At 43.3% G+C, this 15,228-nt stretch overlaps 1 protein-coding gene and 1 pseudogene across 1 annotated transcript; both read left to right on the forward strand.

The window, feature by feature from the left end:
- Positions 1–2,501, forward strand: part of LOC124022471 — a 50,267-nt pseudogene extending 47,766 nt beyond the window's left edge.
- Positions 2,502–2,999: 498 nt separating this feature from the next.
- On the forward strand, positions 3,000–4,389 carry LOC124022469. Its single transcript, XM_046337386.1, has 3 exons — positions 3,000–3,005; positions 3,565–3,970; positions 4,067–4,389. The coding sequence occupies exons 1-3, from the start codon at positions 3,000–3,002 to the stop codon at positions 4,387–4,389; spliced, it is 735 nt and encodes a 244-aa protein (XP_046193342.1).
- Positions 4,390–15,228: the final 10,839 nt, after the last annotated feature.

The following is a 15,228-nucleotide window of genomic DNA, read 5'->3' on the forward strand; positions in this document are numbered from 1 at the left end:
CTACTACACAATCTACTACACACTGTACTACACTACTACACAGTCTATAACACACTCTACTACACAGTCTACTACACACTCTACAACACACTCTATAACACTCTACAACACACTGCTACACACTCTACTACAGACACTACTACACACTACTGCACACACTACTACACACTCTACTGCACACTCTACTACACTACTACAAAGTCTCCTACACACTCTACTGCACAGTCTACTACACACTCTACTACACTACTACATAGTCTACTACACACTCTACTACACTACTACACAGTCTACTACACACTCTGTTGCACATCAACATTACTCATATGAACAGTCACTGAGGGCACCACAGACCACTCTTCACCCTCAGTGCTAAATGAGGTTATTGATTGAAATCATGTTCTATGGATCAAGATTGAATCTATCGATCTGTTGTTGATCTGTTATCGATCTGTTATCGATCCGTTATCGATCTGTTATTGATCTGTTATTGATCTGGTATCGATCTGTTATTGATCTGTTATCGATCTGTTATTGATCTGTTGTTGATCTGTTATCGATCTGTTATTGATCTGTTATTGATCTGTTATCGATTGATCTGTTATTGATCTGATAAGAGTGTCTGCTAAATGACTTAAATGTAATGTAAATGTAATGTTATTGATCTGTTATTGATAGGCTACTCATTATTTACAAACTCCATCAATAAAGAACCACACATTGCCTACTTGTATTCTATTTTTAGCAGCCCAGATGTGCTGAAAGACAAATTAGAATGAATGACTATGCCCCAATCGGCTTGGCCCTGTGGCTAATTGAATGGCTGATTGATCAACGAGCACTAAACTCCAGCCTCCCTCCCTCCACCCTCTCCCTCCCTCCTCTCCCTCCCTCCCTCCCTCCCCTCTCCTCTCCCTCCCTCCCCCTCTCCCTCCCTCCCCCTCTCCCTCCCTCCCCCTCCCCTCCCTCCTCTCCCTCCCTCCACCCTCTCCCTCCTCTCCCTCCCTCCTCTCCCTCTCCTCCTCTCCCTCCCCCTCCACCCTCTCCCTAGTGAATGTCCCAACAGAAGACGGTAGCGTGTTTGATTCTGATCAGGAAGCTGACAAGCCAATCTCAGAGCCCGACACGCCTGCCAATCACCTACCAGCACCGAACAGGAAGTGGGCGAGCACAAGAGCAGGAAGTCCCTCCCCTGTACTGGTTAGAATAAGTTCTCCTTTCCCTCCTCCTCTCTCACTTGCATCTTTTCTAATCTCTCATCTTGTCCCGTAGTTCAGGTCAGACTGCAGTGAGATTCACTATTGGAGCTTCTGGACGTGATTTGATTGATATTGATGGCTTATAATTGAAGGGAGCTTTTACCAAAATGAATCTAAAATACCGCCTACTGATCTTTCTCCAACTGGCACCTGAGGCAGAAAGTTATCCAGGCTTCTCTAGGCTTCACATGGGAAACGTTCATATTTTTAGAATATGTCTTTGGTGCCAGTTGGTGCCAGTTGGTGCCAGTTGATGCCAGTTGATGCCAGTTGGTGCCAGTTGATGCCAGTTGGTGCCAGTTGAGTTGGTGCCAGTTGATGCCAGTTGGTGCCAGTTGGTGCCAGTTGATGCCAGTTGGTGCCAGTTGATGCCAGTTGGTGCCAGTTTTTGATGCCAGTTGGTGCCAGTTGAAGTTGGAAAATGTGTTGCTTTTCTTTAGAAAATGTGATTGATTCATCTTTCACAAGTTACTATCTAGAAGTGTTATTTTGACTCATTTTTAGCACTGATTAGGTAGAAAATGGAGATTAAAACAGAAATCAAACCGTTTGTTTTTCAGATAAGGTTGTTTTTGGCGCCCTCCGCTGTTCATTCTCATAACCAGCTCCTGTCCTCTTCTCCTCAGCAGTGAAACCAGGCTCAGTGTCGGACCCAGCCAATCGCCAGAGCCCCCACCGCCACAACTCTGAGGACAACGGCTCCAAACCCAAGGACCAATCCCCTGACAGAGACAAGGGACCGGGGAGAAAGTCTCCCCGATCTGGAGAAGAGGCCGACAAAGACTTTATTTTTATATGAGAAACTAAACTCTCAATGAATGACAGGTGCATTGTACCTGCCTGTCATCTCAGTATATCTGATGTCAGGAATCGGACAGCGACGACCGTATGTCTAGAGACTGTCGGGCAGAGTAACCCATGTGAAGTGTTTCACAGTGATAGGACTGTTGGACACTTTCACTAATCTCAGTAATACCAAGATAAATACGGCTAAAGCACTGTTATGATGATGCACTGTTGTGTGTTAAGTCACTGTGAATCATAAACAACACATTTTCTGAAGGGGGAAGGAGAGGGACATCCCTTTACACGACTCAGATATCTCATGGCTTGGCCATGTGTGTACTATGTCATCATGGCTTGGCCATGTGTGTACTATGTCATCATGGTTTGGCCATGTGTGTACTATGTCATCATGGTTTGGCCATGTGTGTACTATGTCATCATGGTTTGGCCATGTGTGTACTATGTCATCATGGTTTGGCCATGTGTGTACTATGTCATCATGGTTTGGACATGTGTGTACTATGTCATCATGGTTTGGCCATGTGTGTACTATGTCATCATGGTTTGGCCATGTGTGTACTATGTCATCATAGCTTTGTGTGCCGGTCATCCCCTGTGCTTGTATTGGGAAGTGAACTGGTGTACTGTCATGCCAGTAAAAGCTAGCCTGGAATCCACACTGAATATCTGTTTCACTATTCAGATTGGTATCCATGCCAGTAAAAGCTAGCCTGGAATCCACACTGAATATCTGTTTCACTATTCAGATTGGTATCCATGCCAGTAAAAGCTAAAAATATCTGTTTCACTATTCAGATTGGTATCCATGCCAGTAAAAGCTAGCCTGGAATCCACACTGAATATCTGTTTCACTATTCAGATTGGTATCCATGCCAGTAAAAGCTAGCCTGGAATCCACACTGAATATCTGTTTCACTATTCAGATTGGTATCCATGCCAGTAAAAGCTAGCCTGGAATCCACACTGAATATCTGTTTCACTATTCAGATTGGTATCCATGCCAGTAAAAGCTCCTGGAATCCACACTGAATATCTGTTTCACTATTCAGATTGGTATCCATGCCAGTAAAAGCTAGCCTGGAATCAACACTGAATATCTGTTTCACTATTCAGATTGTTATCCATGCTAAGTGAAAGCCGGACATGGATGGGACTCCAGCTCAGGGCTTTTCTGCAGGCAGCATCAATTGGCTCCTAATTCAGGACCTGATGGCTTTGTGTGGACAGACGGACGTTTTCAAACCTGTCCAGCAATTCAGGAAGTAAACAGAAATACCATTTGAACTGAAATACCATTTCCATTTCTCTTCATTGCTTTTCAATCAGATTTTTTTTAAATTGGAATTTGTCTTATTTTCTGGATTGACTGGAATTGAAATGGAATTGACCCGAACCCTGCTGTCTAGTCAGTCAGGGCCCGACAATTAGAGGTCATGTCCTGACCTCGGCACCTTTCGGTCTTTCAATTGGTCTTCGTTTGCTGCCTCGCTGCCTGTAGTTTATTTTCTTCACGACCTGTAAATCATATGGCTTTGGACTGAAGGGTTGGCTGACTCGGTCAGAACGTAGTGACGTCACGGTATCATATGGCTTTGGACTGAAGGGTTGGCTGACTCGGTCAGAACGTAGTGACGTCACGGTATCATATGGCTTTGGACTGAAGGGTTGGCTGACTCGGTCAGAACGTAGTGACCTCACGGTATCATATGGCTTTGGACTGAAGGGTTGGCTGACTCGGTCAGAACGTAGTGACGTCACGGTATCATATGGCTTTGGACTGAAGGGTTGGCTGACTCGGTCAGAACGTAGTGACGTCACGGTATCATATGGCTTTGGACTGAAGGGTTGGCTGACTCGGTCAGAAGGTAGTGACGTCACGGTATCATATGGCTTTGGACTGAAGGGTTGGCTGACTTTCAGAACGTTCATATGGCTTTGGACTGAAGGGTTGGCTGACTCGGTCAGAACGTAAACGGTATCATATGGCTTTGGACTGAAGGGTTGGCTGACTCGGTCAGAACGTAGTGACCTCACGGTATCATATGGCTTTGGACTGAAGGGTTGGCTGACTCGGTCAGAACGTAGTGACCTCACGGTATCATATGGCTTTGGACTGAAGGGTTGGCTGACTCGGTCAGAACGTAGTGACGTCACGGTAACATATGGCTTTGGACTGAAGGGTTGGCTGACTCGGTCAGAACGTAGTGACGTCACGGTATCATATGGCTTTGGACTGAAGGGTTGGCTGACCTGGTCAGAACGTGGTGACCACGGTATCATATGGCTCTGGACTGAAGGGTTGGCTGACTCGGTCAGAACGTAACGGTATCATATGGCTTTGGACTGAAGGGTTGGCTGACTCGGTCAGAAATGTGACCGGTATCATATGGCTTTGGACTGAAGGGTTGGCTGACTCGGTCAAACGTAGTGACGTCCACGGTAATATGGCTTTGGACTGAAGGGTTGTGACTTAGTGACGCCAGGTATCATATGGCTTTGGACTGAAGGGTTGGCTGACTCGGTCAGAAGGTAGTGACGTCCACGGTATCATATGGCTTTGGACTGAAGGGTTGGCTGACTCGGTCAGAACGTAGTGACCTCACGGGACTGAAGGGTTGGCTGACTCGGTCAGAACGTAGTGACCTCACGGTATCATATGGCTTTGGACTGAAGGTTGGCTGACTCGGTCAGAACGTATCATATGGCTTTGGACTGAAGGGTTGGCTGAAAGTCACGGTATCATATGGCTCTGGACTGAAGGGTTGGCTGACTCCTCAGAACGTAGTGACGCTCACGGTATCATATGGCTTTGGACTGAAGGGTTGGCTGACTCGGTCAGAACGTAGTGACGTCACGGTATCATATGGCTTTGGACTGAAGGGTTGGCTGACTCGGTCAGAACGTAGTGACGTCACGGTATCATATGGCTTTGGACTGAAGGGTTGGCTGACTCGGTCAGAACGTAGTGACGTCACGGTATCACGTGTTCCCGACTGGGGGTGAATGCTGTGAATGCCACCATGAACCTGTCCACCTGGGGCCTAGTTCAGTAGGCAATAACGGAACAAAACTGACTGAAACGGGAGGTGAAATGACCTGAACTTGTCCAATAAGAAACACTTGTTTTAGTTTATTACGCTCTCTACTGAACAGGACCCTTATGAGTGGAACTCGGGATAACCGGTGATGCGACCTTTTAGCAAAGGTCCGTTTCTATGGCAACGAATCCTCCAGAACTAACCTCTCCGAGGCAGGCTAACTCCACTTACCTTGAATTAAATGATCGATCAAATCAGATTCCCTCCCTGTGTGTCATCATCCCCTTCATTTGAGCAAGACGACTGATTTTAAATATATATATTTTGTGTGTGTGTTAAAAAATAGTAATGTTAAAATATCTAACGTTTCACATTTAGTAATGACGGACTGCATTCTAAACTTCACCCCTAGTAGCATTTCTGTATGACTTTATAATATTATTTTATTGATAGGAGGGGGGGGGGTGCCTGTGGTTGTTGTGCATTGATAAGCACACCAAATACGTCACTTGTGATAAGTAATAAAAAATAAAGACTAATTCATGATAAATAATCTAATAAAAAAACGCGTTAATGATGAGTGATAAAATAAAGGCACTTCTAAAAGCCAATTTCACACCACAACCTGCTGAATTTCCAAAATAACTTTTATTTTCTCTTGATTTCTGCACAAATGAAAATGTTGCACTGAGTCGCCCACGGATTGATGTTTCAGCATTGTCGCGATGAAGAGTTCGCCGTTCCGACTAGCCACGTGCGACATGCACGCGCAAGCTGTTTTACAAGCCTTCTAGAGTTAACGGCAGGCGTACAAGCAATATCCACCTGCGTTAGGTACATGACGCCTGAACTGGGATGTGAAGCAAGCGGAAGCTGGTTAGCTTTAGAAAGACCCTGAGTAGATCTAGCATGCTTCGTAGGATAACCCCTCTGGTTAATGTTTGAATGTTAAATGACGAGACAGAGGCATTGATGCGTACATGTTCAGTACATGACAACACATCCGGGTATCTCAAGCACCCCGGTAAAACACAAGAGTACCAACAGATGGCATCACGGTGCCATCTTACACCCATAACAGTTAACTGTCTCGGTTGGTATGGATTTATCCGGATTGTATTTTATTTTTTCTGTTTGGGGATAAAGAGCAGCTGGTTGTCTTCTGTTTGGTTCTATGAAACAATAAAACCATGGAACGACGTGTTAAAATGAATCCTTCAGAGTTAAATAAGTAAGAGAGGGAGTCTATCTCTCAGGCAGGGTGATTACTGCTGAATTTGTGTCTCTGATATGCTTATGTGGTGTACTGTATGTGTAATATAAAACTGTATGTTAAGTTACATACATGTAATATAATACTGTATGTTAAGTTACATACATGTAATATTATACTGTATGTTAAGTTACATACATGTAATATTATACTGTATGTTAAGTTACATACATGTAATATTATACTGTATGTTAAGTTACATACATGTAATATAATACTGTATGTTAAATTACATACATGTAATATAATACTGTATGTTTAATTACATACATGTAATATAATACTGTATGTTAAATTACATACATGTAATATAATACTGTATGTTTAATTATATACATGTAATATAATACTGTATGTTTAATTACATACATGTAATATATCCACACACGTATGTATACACAAATCCTATATTACTACGGTACTACTAAGCACACTACTAAAATAGGTTTATATAATTATGTAATTTATTGAAATAAAAACATTGTTTGGTGATGTTTTTGTCCCTTTTCTTGTCCTTATTGTAAATGTACGTTGTGTTAATACTGAAGAAATCAATTTGTCCGTTTCATTGTTTTCTTCTTATTCTTTAAGCGATTCATGAGTTGGATTATTCTATGTGTATGACGAGAAACATTGATTATATTTGCCTGATCATATCTGAAAAGCATTTTTTAAAACAAAGGAAACTTAATTCAACAAAGAAAATGACTCCATGTTGTTACTCAGTGTGTTTTATTTTGTTATGGACGATACTCCATTAACATGGTTCACTAAATCCCTCTACTGGTTGTGGACATGTCCTTCCTTATGTGAATATTTATACCAAATAAAATAATTGTACAGATTGAAACACGTCTAAATGAGATTTGTACAGATCTTTGATGACACGTTGATCGTTGAATCAGTGTTGACATTGATCGTTGAAACATTGATCGTTGAAACATTGATCGTTGAAACATTGATCGTTGAAACATTGATCGTTGAATCATTGTTGACATTGAACGTTGAAACATTGATCGTTGAAACATTGATCGTTGAAACATTGATCGTTGAAACATTGATCGTTGAATCATTGTTGACATTGATCGTTGAAACATTGATCGTTGAAACATTGATCGTTGAGTCAGTGTTGACATTGATCGTTGAAACATTGATCGTTGAAACATTGATCGTTGAAACACGATCGTTGAAACATTGATCGTTGAAACATTGATGGTTGAATCATTGTTGACATTGATCGCTGAAACACGATCGAAAAACATTGATTGAACATTGATGGTTGAATCATTGTTGACATTGATCGCTGAAACATTGATGGTTGAATCATTGATGATGTTGAATCATTGATGGTTGAATCAGTGTTGACGTTGATGGTTGAATCATTGATGGTTGAATCATTGATGGTTGAATCATTGATGGTTGAATCAGTGTTGACGTTGATGGTTGAATCATTGATGGTTGAATCAGTGTTGACGTTGATGGTTGAATCATTGATGGTTGAATCATTGATGGTTGAATCATTGATGGTTGAATCAGTGTTGACATTGATCGTTGAATCAGTGATGGTTGAATCAGTGTTGAGAATCATTGATGGTTGAATCAGTGTTGAGAATCAGTGATGGTTGAATCAGTGTTGAGAATCAGTGATGGTTGAATCAGTGTTGAGAATCAGTGATGGTTGAATCAGTGTTGAGAATCAGTGATGGTTGAATCATTGATGGTTGAATCAGTGTTGAGAATCAGTGATGGTTTGAATCAGTGTTGAGAATCAGTGATGGTTGAATCAGTGTTGAGAATCAGTGTTGAGAATCAGTGATGGTTGAATCAGTGTTGACATTGATCGTTGAATCAGTGATGGTTGAATCAGTGTTGAGAATCATTGATGGTTGAATCAGTGTTGAGAATCAGTGATGGTTGAATCAGTGTTGAGAATCAGTGATGGTTGAATCAGTGTTGAGAATCAGTGATGGTTGAATCAGTGTTGAGAATCAGTGATGGTTGAATCATTGATGGTTGAATCAGTGTTGAGAATCAGTGATGGTTTGAATCAGTGTTGAGAATCAGTGATGGTTGAATCAGTGTTGAGAATCAGTGATGGTTGAATCAGTGTTGAGAATCAGTGATGGTTGAATCAGTGTTGAGAATCATTGATGGTTGAATCAGTGTTGAGAATCAGTGATGGTTGAATCAGTGTTGAGAATCAGTGATGGTTGAATCAGTGTTGAGAATCAGTGATGGTTGAATCAGTGTTGAGAATCAGTGTTGAGAATCAGTGATGGTTGAATCAGTGTTGAGAATCAGTGATGGTTGAATCAGTGTTGAGAATCATTGATGGTTGAATCAGTGTTGAGAATCAGTGATGGTTGAATCAGTGTTGAGAATCAGTGATGGTTGAATCAGTGTTGAGAATCAGTGATGGTTGAATCAGTGTTGAGAATCAGTGTTGAGAATCAGTGATGGTTGAATCAGTGTTGAGAATCAGTGATGGTTGAATCAGTGATGGTTGAATCAGTGTTGAGAATCAGTGATGGTTGAATCAGTGTTGAGAATCAGTGATGGTTGAATCAGTGTTGAGAATCAGTGATGGTTGAATCAGTGTTGAGAATCAGTGATGGTTGAATCAGTGTTGAGAATCAGTGTTGAGAATCAGTGATGGTTGAATCAGTGTTGAGAATCAGTGATGGTTGAATCAGTGTTGAGAATCAGTGATGGTTGAATCAGTGTTGAGAATCAGTGATGGTTGAATCAGTGTTGAGAATCAGTGATGGTTGAATCAGTGTTGAGAATCAGTGATGGTTGAATCAGTGTTGAGAATCAGTGATGGTTGAATCAGTGTTGAGAATCAGTGATGGTTGAATCAGTGTTGAGAATCAGTGATGGTTGAATCAGTGTTGAGAATCAGTGATGGTTGAATCAGTGTTGAGAATCAGTGATCGTTGAATCATTGATGGTTGAATCATTGATGGTTGAATCAGTGTTGAGAATCAGTGATGGTTGAATCAGTGTTGAGAATCAGTGATGGTTGAATCAGTGATGGTTGAATCAGTGTTGAGAATCATTGATGGTTGAATCAGTGTTGAGAATCATTGATGGTTGAATCAGTGTTGAGAATCAGTGATGGTTGAATCAGTGTTGAGAATCAGTGATGGTTGAATCAGTGTTGAGAATCAGTGATGGTTGAATCAGTGATGGTTGAATCAGTGTTGAGAATCAGTGATGGTTGAATCAGTGATGGTTGAATCAGTGATGGTTGAATCAGTGTTGAGAATCAGTGATGGTTGAATCAGTGATGGTTGAATCAGTGATGGTTGAATCAGTGATGGTTGAATCAGTGATGGTTGAATCAGTGTTGAGAATCAGTGATGGTTGAATCAGTGATGGTTGAATCAGTGATGGTTGAATCAGTGTTGAGAATCAGTGATGGTTGAATCAGTGTTGAGAATCAGTGATGGTTGAATCAGTGATGGTTGAATCAGTGATGGTTGAATCAGTGATGGTTGAATCAGTGATGGTTGAATCAGTGTTGAGAATCAGTGATGGTTGAATCAGTGATGGTTGAATCAGTGATGGTTGAATCAGTGTTGAGAATCAGTGATGGTTGAATCAGTGTTGAGAATCAGTGATGGTTGAATCAGTGATGGTTGAATCAGTGATGGTTGAATCAGTGATGGTTGAATCAGTGTTGAGAATCAGTGATGGTTGAATCAGTGTTGAGAATCAGTGATGGTTGAATCAGTGTTGAGAATCAGTGATGGTTGAATCAGTGTTGAGAATCAGTGATGGTTGAATCAGTGTTGAGAATCAGTGTTGAGAATCAGTGATGGTTGAATCAGTGTTGAGAATCAGTGATGGTTGAATCAGTGTTGAGAATCAGTGATGGTTGAATCAGTGTTGAGAATCAGTGATGGTTGAATCAGTGATGGTTGAATCAGTGTTGAGAATCAGTGTTGAGAATCAGTGATGGTTGAATCAGTGTTGAGAATCAGTGATGGTTGAATCAGTGTTGAGAATCAGTGATGGTTGAATCAGTGTTGAGAATCAGTGATGGTTGAATCAGTGATGGTTGAATCAGTGTTGAGAATCAGTGTTGAGAATCAGTGATGGTTGAATCAGTGTTGAGAATCAGTGATGGTTGAGTTCCCATACATTGCGGTACTCATCGTCTCAGGGTGTGAACCCTGACAAGTCTGTCTCCATTCACCTGCTCTTCTTTTGTTTGAGCTGGTTGTGGCTTCTCATTCTGTCTCCTTTCCTAATGTGCTTACAGTCTCCAGTCACCTGCTCTTCTTTTGTTTGAGCTTGTTGTGGCTTCTCATTCTGTCTCCTTTCCTAATGTGCTTACAGTCTCCAGTCACCTGCTCTTCTTTTGTTTGAGCTTGTTGTGGTTTCTCATTCTGTCTCCTTTCCTAATGTGCTTACAGTCTCCAGTCACCTGCTCTTCTTTTGTTTGAGCTTGTTGTGGCTTCTCATTCTGTCTCCTTTTCCTAATGTGCTTACAGTCTCCATTCATCTGCTCTTCTTTTGTTTGAGCTTATTGTGGCTTCTCATTCTGTCTCCTTTCCTAATGTGCTTACAGTCTCCAGGAAACTCATGAGCGGTTGTCCTCCCTTCGTCTTAAACCTTGTCCCAACTAAAAGTCTCTGAGAGTGCAAGGAGTGGTCTGTCACAGTATGGAGTTGAATTCAAATGGCTTGACACGCTTTAGAACTTAACAACTTGACACGCTTTAGAACTTAACAACTTGACACGCTTTGGAACTTAACAACTTGAACTTAACAACTTGACACGCTTTAGAACTTAACAACTTGACACGCTTTGGAACTTAACAACTTGACACGCTTTGGAACTTAACAACTTGACACGCTTTGGAACTTAACAACTTGAAACTTAACAACTTGACACGCTTTGGAACTTAACAACTTGACACGCTTTGGAACTTAACAACTTGACACGCTTTGGAACTTAACAACTTTGGAACTTAACAACTTTGGAACTTAACAACTTGACACGCTTTGGAACTTAACAACTTGACACGCTTTGGAACTTAACAACTTGACACGCTTTAGAACTTAACAACTTGACACGCTTTGGAACTTAACAACTTGACACGCTTTGGAACTTAACAACTTGACACGCTTTGGAACTAAACAACTTTACACGCTTTGGAACTTAATTGACACGCTTTGGAACTTAACAACTTGACACGCTTTAGAACTTAACAACTTGACACGCTTTATACCAGGGGGAGCCAGACTGGGGTGACCAGGGGAGCCAGACTGGGGTGACCAGGGGAGCCAGACTGGGGTGACCAGGGGAGCCAGACTGGGGTGACCAGGGTGAGCCAGACTGGGGTGACCAGGGTGAGCCAGACTGGGGTGACCAGGGTGAGCCAGACTGGGGTGAGCTAGACTGGGGTGACCAGGGTGAGCCAGACTGGGGTGAGCTAGACTGGGGTGAGCTAGACTGGGGTGACCAGGGTGAGCCAGACTGGGGTGACCAGGGTGAGCCAGACTGGGGTGAGCTAGACTGGGGTGACCAGGGGGAGCCAGACTGGGGTGACCAGGGGGAGCCAGACTGGGGTGACCAGGGGAGCCAGACTGGGGTGACCAGGGTGAGCCAGACTGGGGTGACCAGGGTGAGCCAGACTGGGGTGACCAGGGTGAGCCAGACTGGGGTGAGCTAGACTGGGGTGACCAGGGTGAGCCAGACTGGGGTGACCAGGGTGAGCCAGACTGGGGTGACCAGGGTGAGCCAGACTGGGGTGAGCTAGACTGGGGTGACCAGGGTGAGGCAGACTGGGGTGACCAGGGTGAGCCAGACTGGGGTGACCAGTAGAAGGGCTTTTTCCCCACTAGTAATTACCAGTAGAAGGGCTTTTCCCCCACTAGTAATTACCAGTAGAAGGGCTTTTTCCCCAGTCGTATGTGGTACATACAACCTTTCAACTTCGTTATAGGCAGGTCGGTAGCGTAACTAGCCACTAGATGGTGGGATAATGATGAGAGAAAGCCCAGCCATCCCTCTGGGCACAGACGTCCATTGAACTTCTATTCCACATTTTAATTCAACCAGTGTGTGCCCAGCGGGAACTCTTGTCTGCATTCTGCGTTTGATTGAAATACAGGCCTGTCATTCAACTAGAATAAAACACTGAAATATGTTACTGTGAAACTGTACTCACAATATAAAGAGTGTCTTGACTTAGTGCTTTTTAAAATGCAAGCCTGGAATGAATTCAGCCAGCCACTCTAAAGATCTGACAGTGAGAAATTAACTTTCATAAACTATTAAAAATCGTAAACCATCTCTGGTATGATATTGCATAACTTTTCATGTTTGACAGACCAGTTTCAGGAGGAAAAGCATTTGTGTGACTTGACTCTCATCTCCTTTACTGCTACAGTCAACAGAACCATCTACTGTATGTCTGTTCTGGTGAATCAAAAGTAATATATTACTGTAACTACATCAGTCAGCACTGGTGAATCAAAAGTAATATATTACTGTTACTACATCTGTCTGTTCTGGTGAATCAAAAGTAATACATTACTGTAACTACATCAGTTCGTACTGGTGAATCAAAAGTAATATATTACTGTAACTGTCTGTTCTGGGGAATCAAAAGTAATATATTACTGTAACTGTCTGTTCTGGTGAATCAAAAGTAATATATTACTGTAACTAAACTCGCCAAAAAAAGAACCGTCCCTTATTCAGGACCCTGTCTTTCAAAGATCACTTGTAAAGATCCAAATAACTTCACTGATCTTCATTGTAAAGTGTTTAAACACTGTTTCCCCAGGCTTGTTCAATGAACCATAAACACTTAATGAACATGCACCTGTGGAACGGTCGTTAAGACACTAACAGCTTACAGACGGTAGGCAATTAAGGTCACAGTTATGACAACTTAGGACACTAAAGAGGCCTTTCTACTGACTCTGAAAAACACCAAAAGAAAGATGCCCAGGGTCCCTGCTCATCTGTGTGAACATGCCTTAGGTATGCTGCAAGGAGGCATGAGGACTGCAGATGTGGCCAGGGCAATGAATTGCGATGTCCGTACTGAGACGCCTAAGACAGCGCTACAGGGAGACAGGACAGACAGCTGATCGTCCTCACAGTGGTAGACCGTTGTACAGTGCGCTGTACAACACCTGCACAGGATCGGTATATCCGAACATCACGCCTGCGGGACAGGTACAGGATGGCAACAACAACTGCCTGAGTTACACCAGGAACGCACAATCCCTCCATCAGTGCTCAGACTGTCCACAATAGGCTGAGAGAGGCTGGACTGAGGGCTTGTAGGCCTGTTGTAATGCAGGTCCTCACCAGACATCACTGGAAACAACGTCGCCTATGGGCCCAAACTACCATCGCTGGACCAGACAGGACTGGCAAACAGTACTCTTCACTGACGAGTCGCGGTTTTGTCTCACCAGGGGAGATGGTCGGATTCGCGTTTATCATCGAAGGAATGAGCGTTACACCGAGGCCTGTACTCTGGAGCAGGATCGATTTGGAGGTGGAGGGTCCGTCATGGTCTGGGGCGGTGTGTCACAGCATCATCGGACCGGGCTTGTTGTCATTGCAGGCAATCTCAACGCTGTGCGTTACAGGGAAGACATCCTCCTCCCTCATGTGGTACCCTTCCTGCAGGCTCATCCTGACATGACCCTCCAGCATGACAATGCCACCAGCCATACTGCTCGTTCTGTGCATAATTTCCTGCAAGACAGGAATGTCAGTGTTCTGCCATGGCCAGCGAAGAGCCCGGATCTCAATCCCATTGAGCACATCTGGGACCTGTTGGATCAGAGGTTGAGGGCTAGGGCCATTCCCCCCCAGAAATGTCTGGTACCTGTTGGATCGGAGGGTGAGGGCCATTCCCCCCAGAAATGTCGGGAACTTGCAGGTGCCTTGGTGGAAGAGTGGGGTAACATCTCACAGCAAGAACTGGCAAATCTGGTGCAGTCCATGAGGAGGAGATGCACTGCAGTACTTAATGCAGCTGGTGGCCACACCAGATACTGCTACCCCCCCCTTTCTTCAGGAACACATTATCCCATTTCTGTTAGTCACATGTCTGTGGAACTTGTTCAGTTTATGTCTCAGTTGTTGAATCTTGTTATGTTCATACAAATATTTACACGTGTTCAGATTGCTGAAAATAAACACAGTTGACAGTGAGAGGACGTTGCTTTTTATGTATATGTGAAGCAGAGGTCCCGGGTTCGAGCCAGGTATGTGCCGCATGGGGTGGAAGTGGTACACGCTAAGCAAGCAGCTTGACGTCCTTCATACACGGTTTCCCCCACTAGTAATTACCAGTAGAAGGGCTTTTCCCCTCTAGTAATTACCAGTAGAAGGGCTTTTCCCCCACTAGTAATTACCAGTAGAAGGGCTTTTCCCCCACTAGTAATTACCAGTAGAAGGGCTTTTTCCCCACTAGTAATTACCAGTAGAAGGGCTTTTTCCCCACTAGTAATTACCAGTAGAAGGGCTTTTTACACAGTTTTTCCCCATCAGTAATTACCAGTAGAAGGGCTTTTTCCCCACTAGTAATTACCAGTAGAAGGGCTTTTTACACAGTTTTTCCCCATCAGTAATTACCAGTAGAAGGGCTTTTTCCCCACTAGTAATTACCAGTAGAAGGGCTTTTCCCCCACTAGTAATTACCAGTAGAAGGGCTTTTTCCCCACTAGTAATTACCAGTAGAAGGGCTTTTTCCCCATCAGTAATTACCAGTAGAAGGGGTTTTTCCCCACTAGTTATTACCAGTAGAAGGGCTTTTCCCCCACTAGTAATTACCAGTAGAAGGGCTTTTTCCCCACTAGTAATTACCAGT

This window comes from Oncorhynchus gorbuscha, unplaced genomic scaffold (genome assembly GCF_021184085.1).
Source record: "Oncorhynchus gorbuscha isolate QuinsamMale2020 ecotype Even-year unplaced genomic scaffold, OgorEven_v1.0 Un_scaffold_1401, whole genome shotgun sequence".
Taxonomy (NCBI): domain Eukaryota; kingdom Metazoa; phylum Chordata; class Actinopteri; order Salmoniformes; family Salmonidae; genus Oncorhynchus; species Oncorhynchus gorbuscha.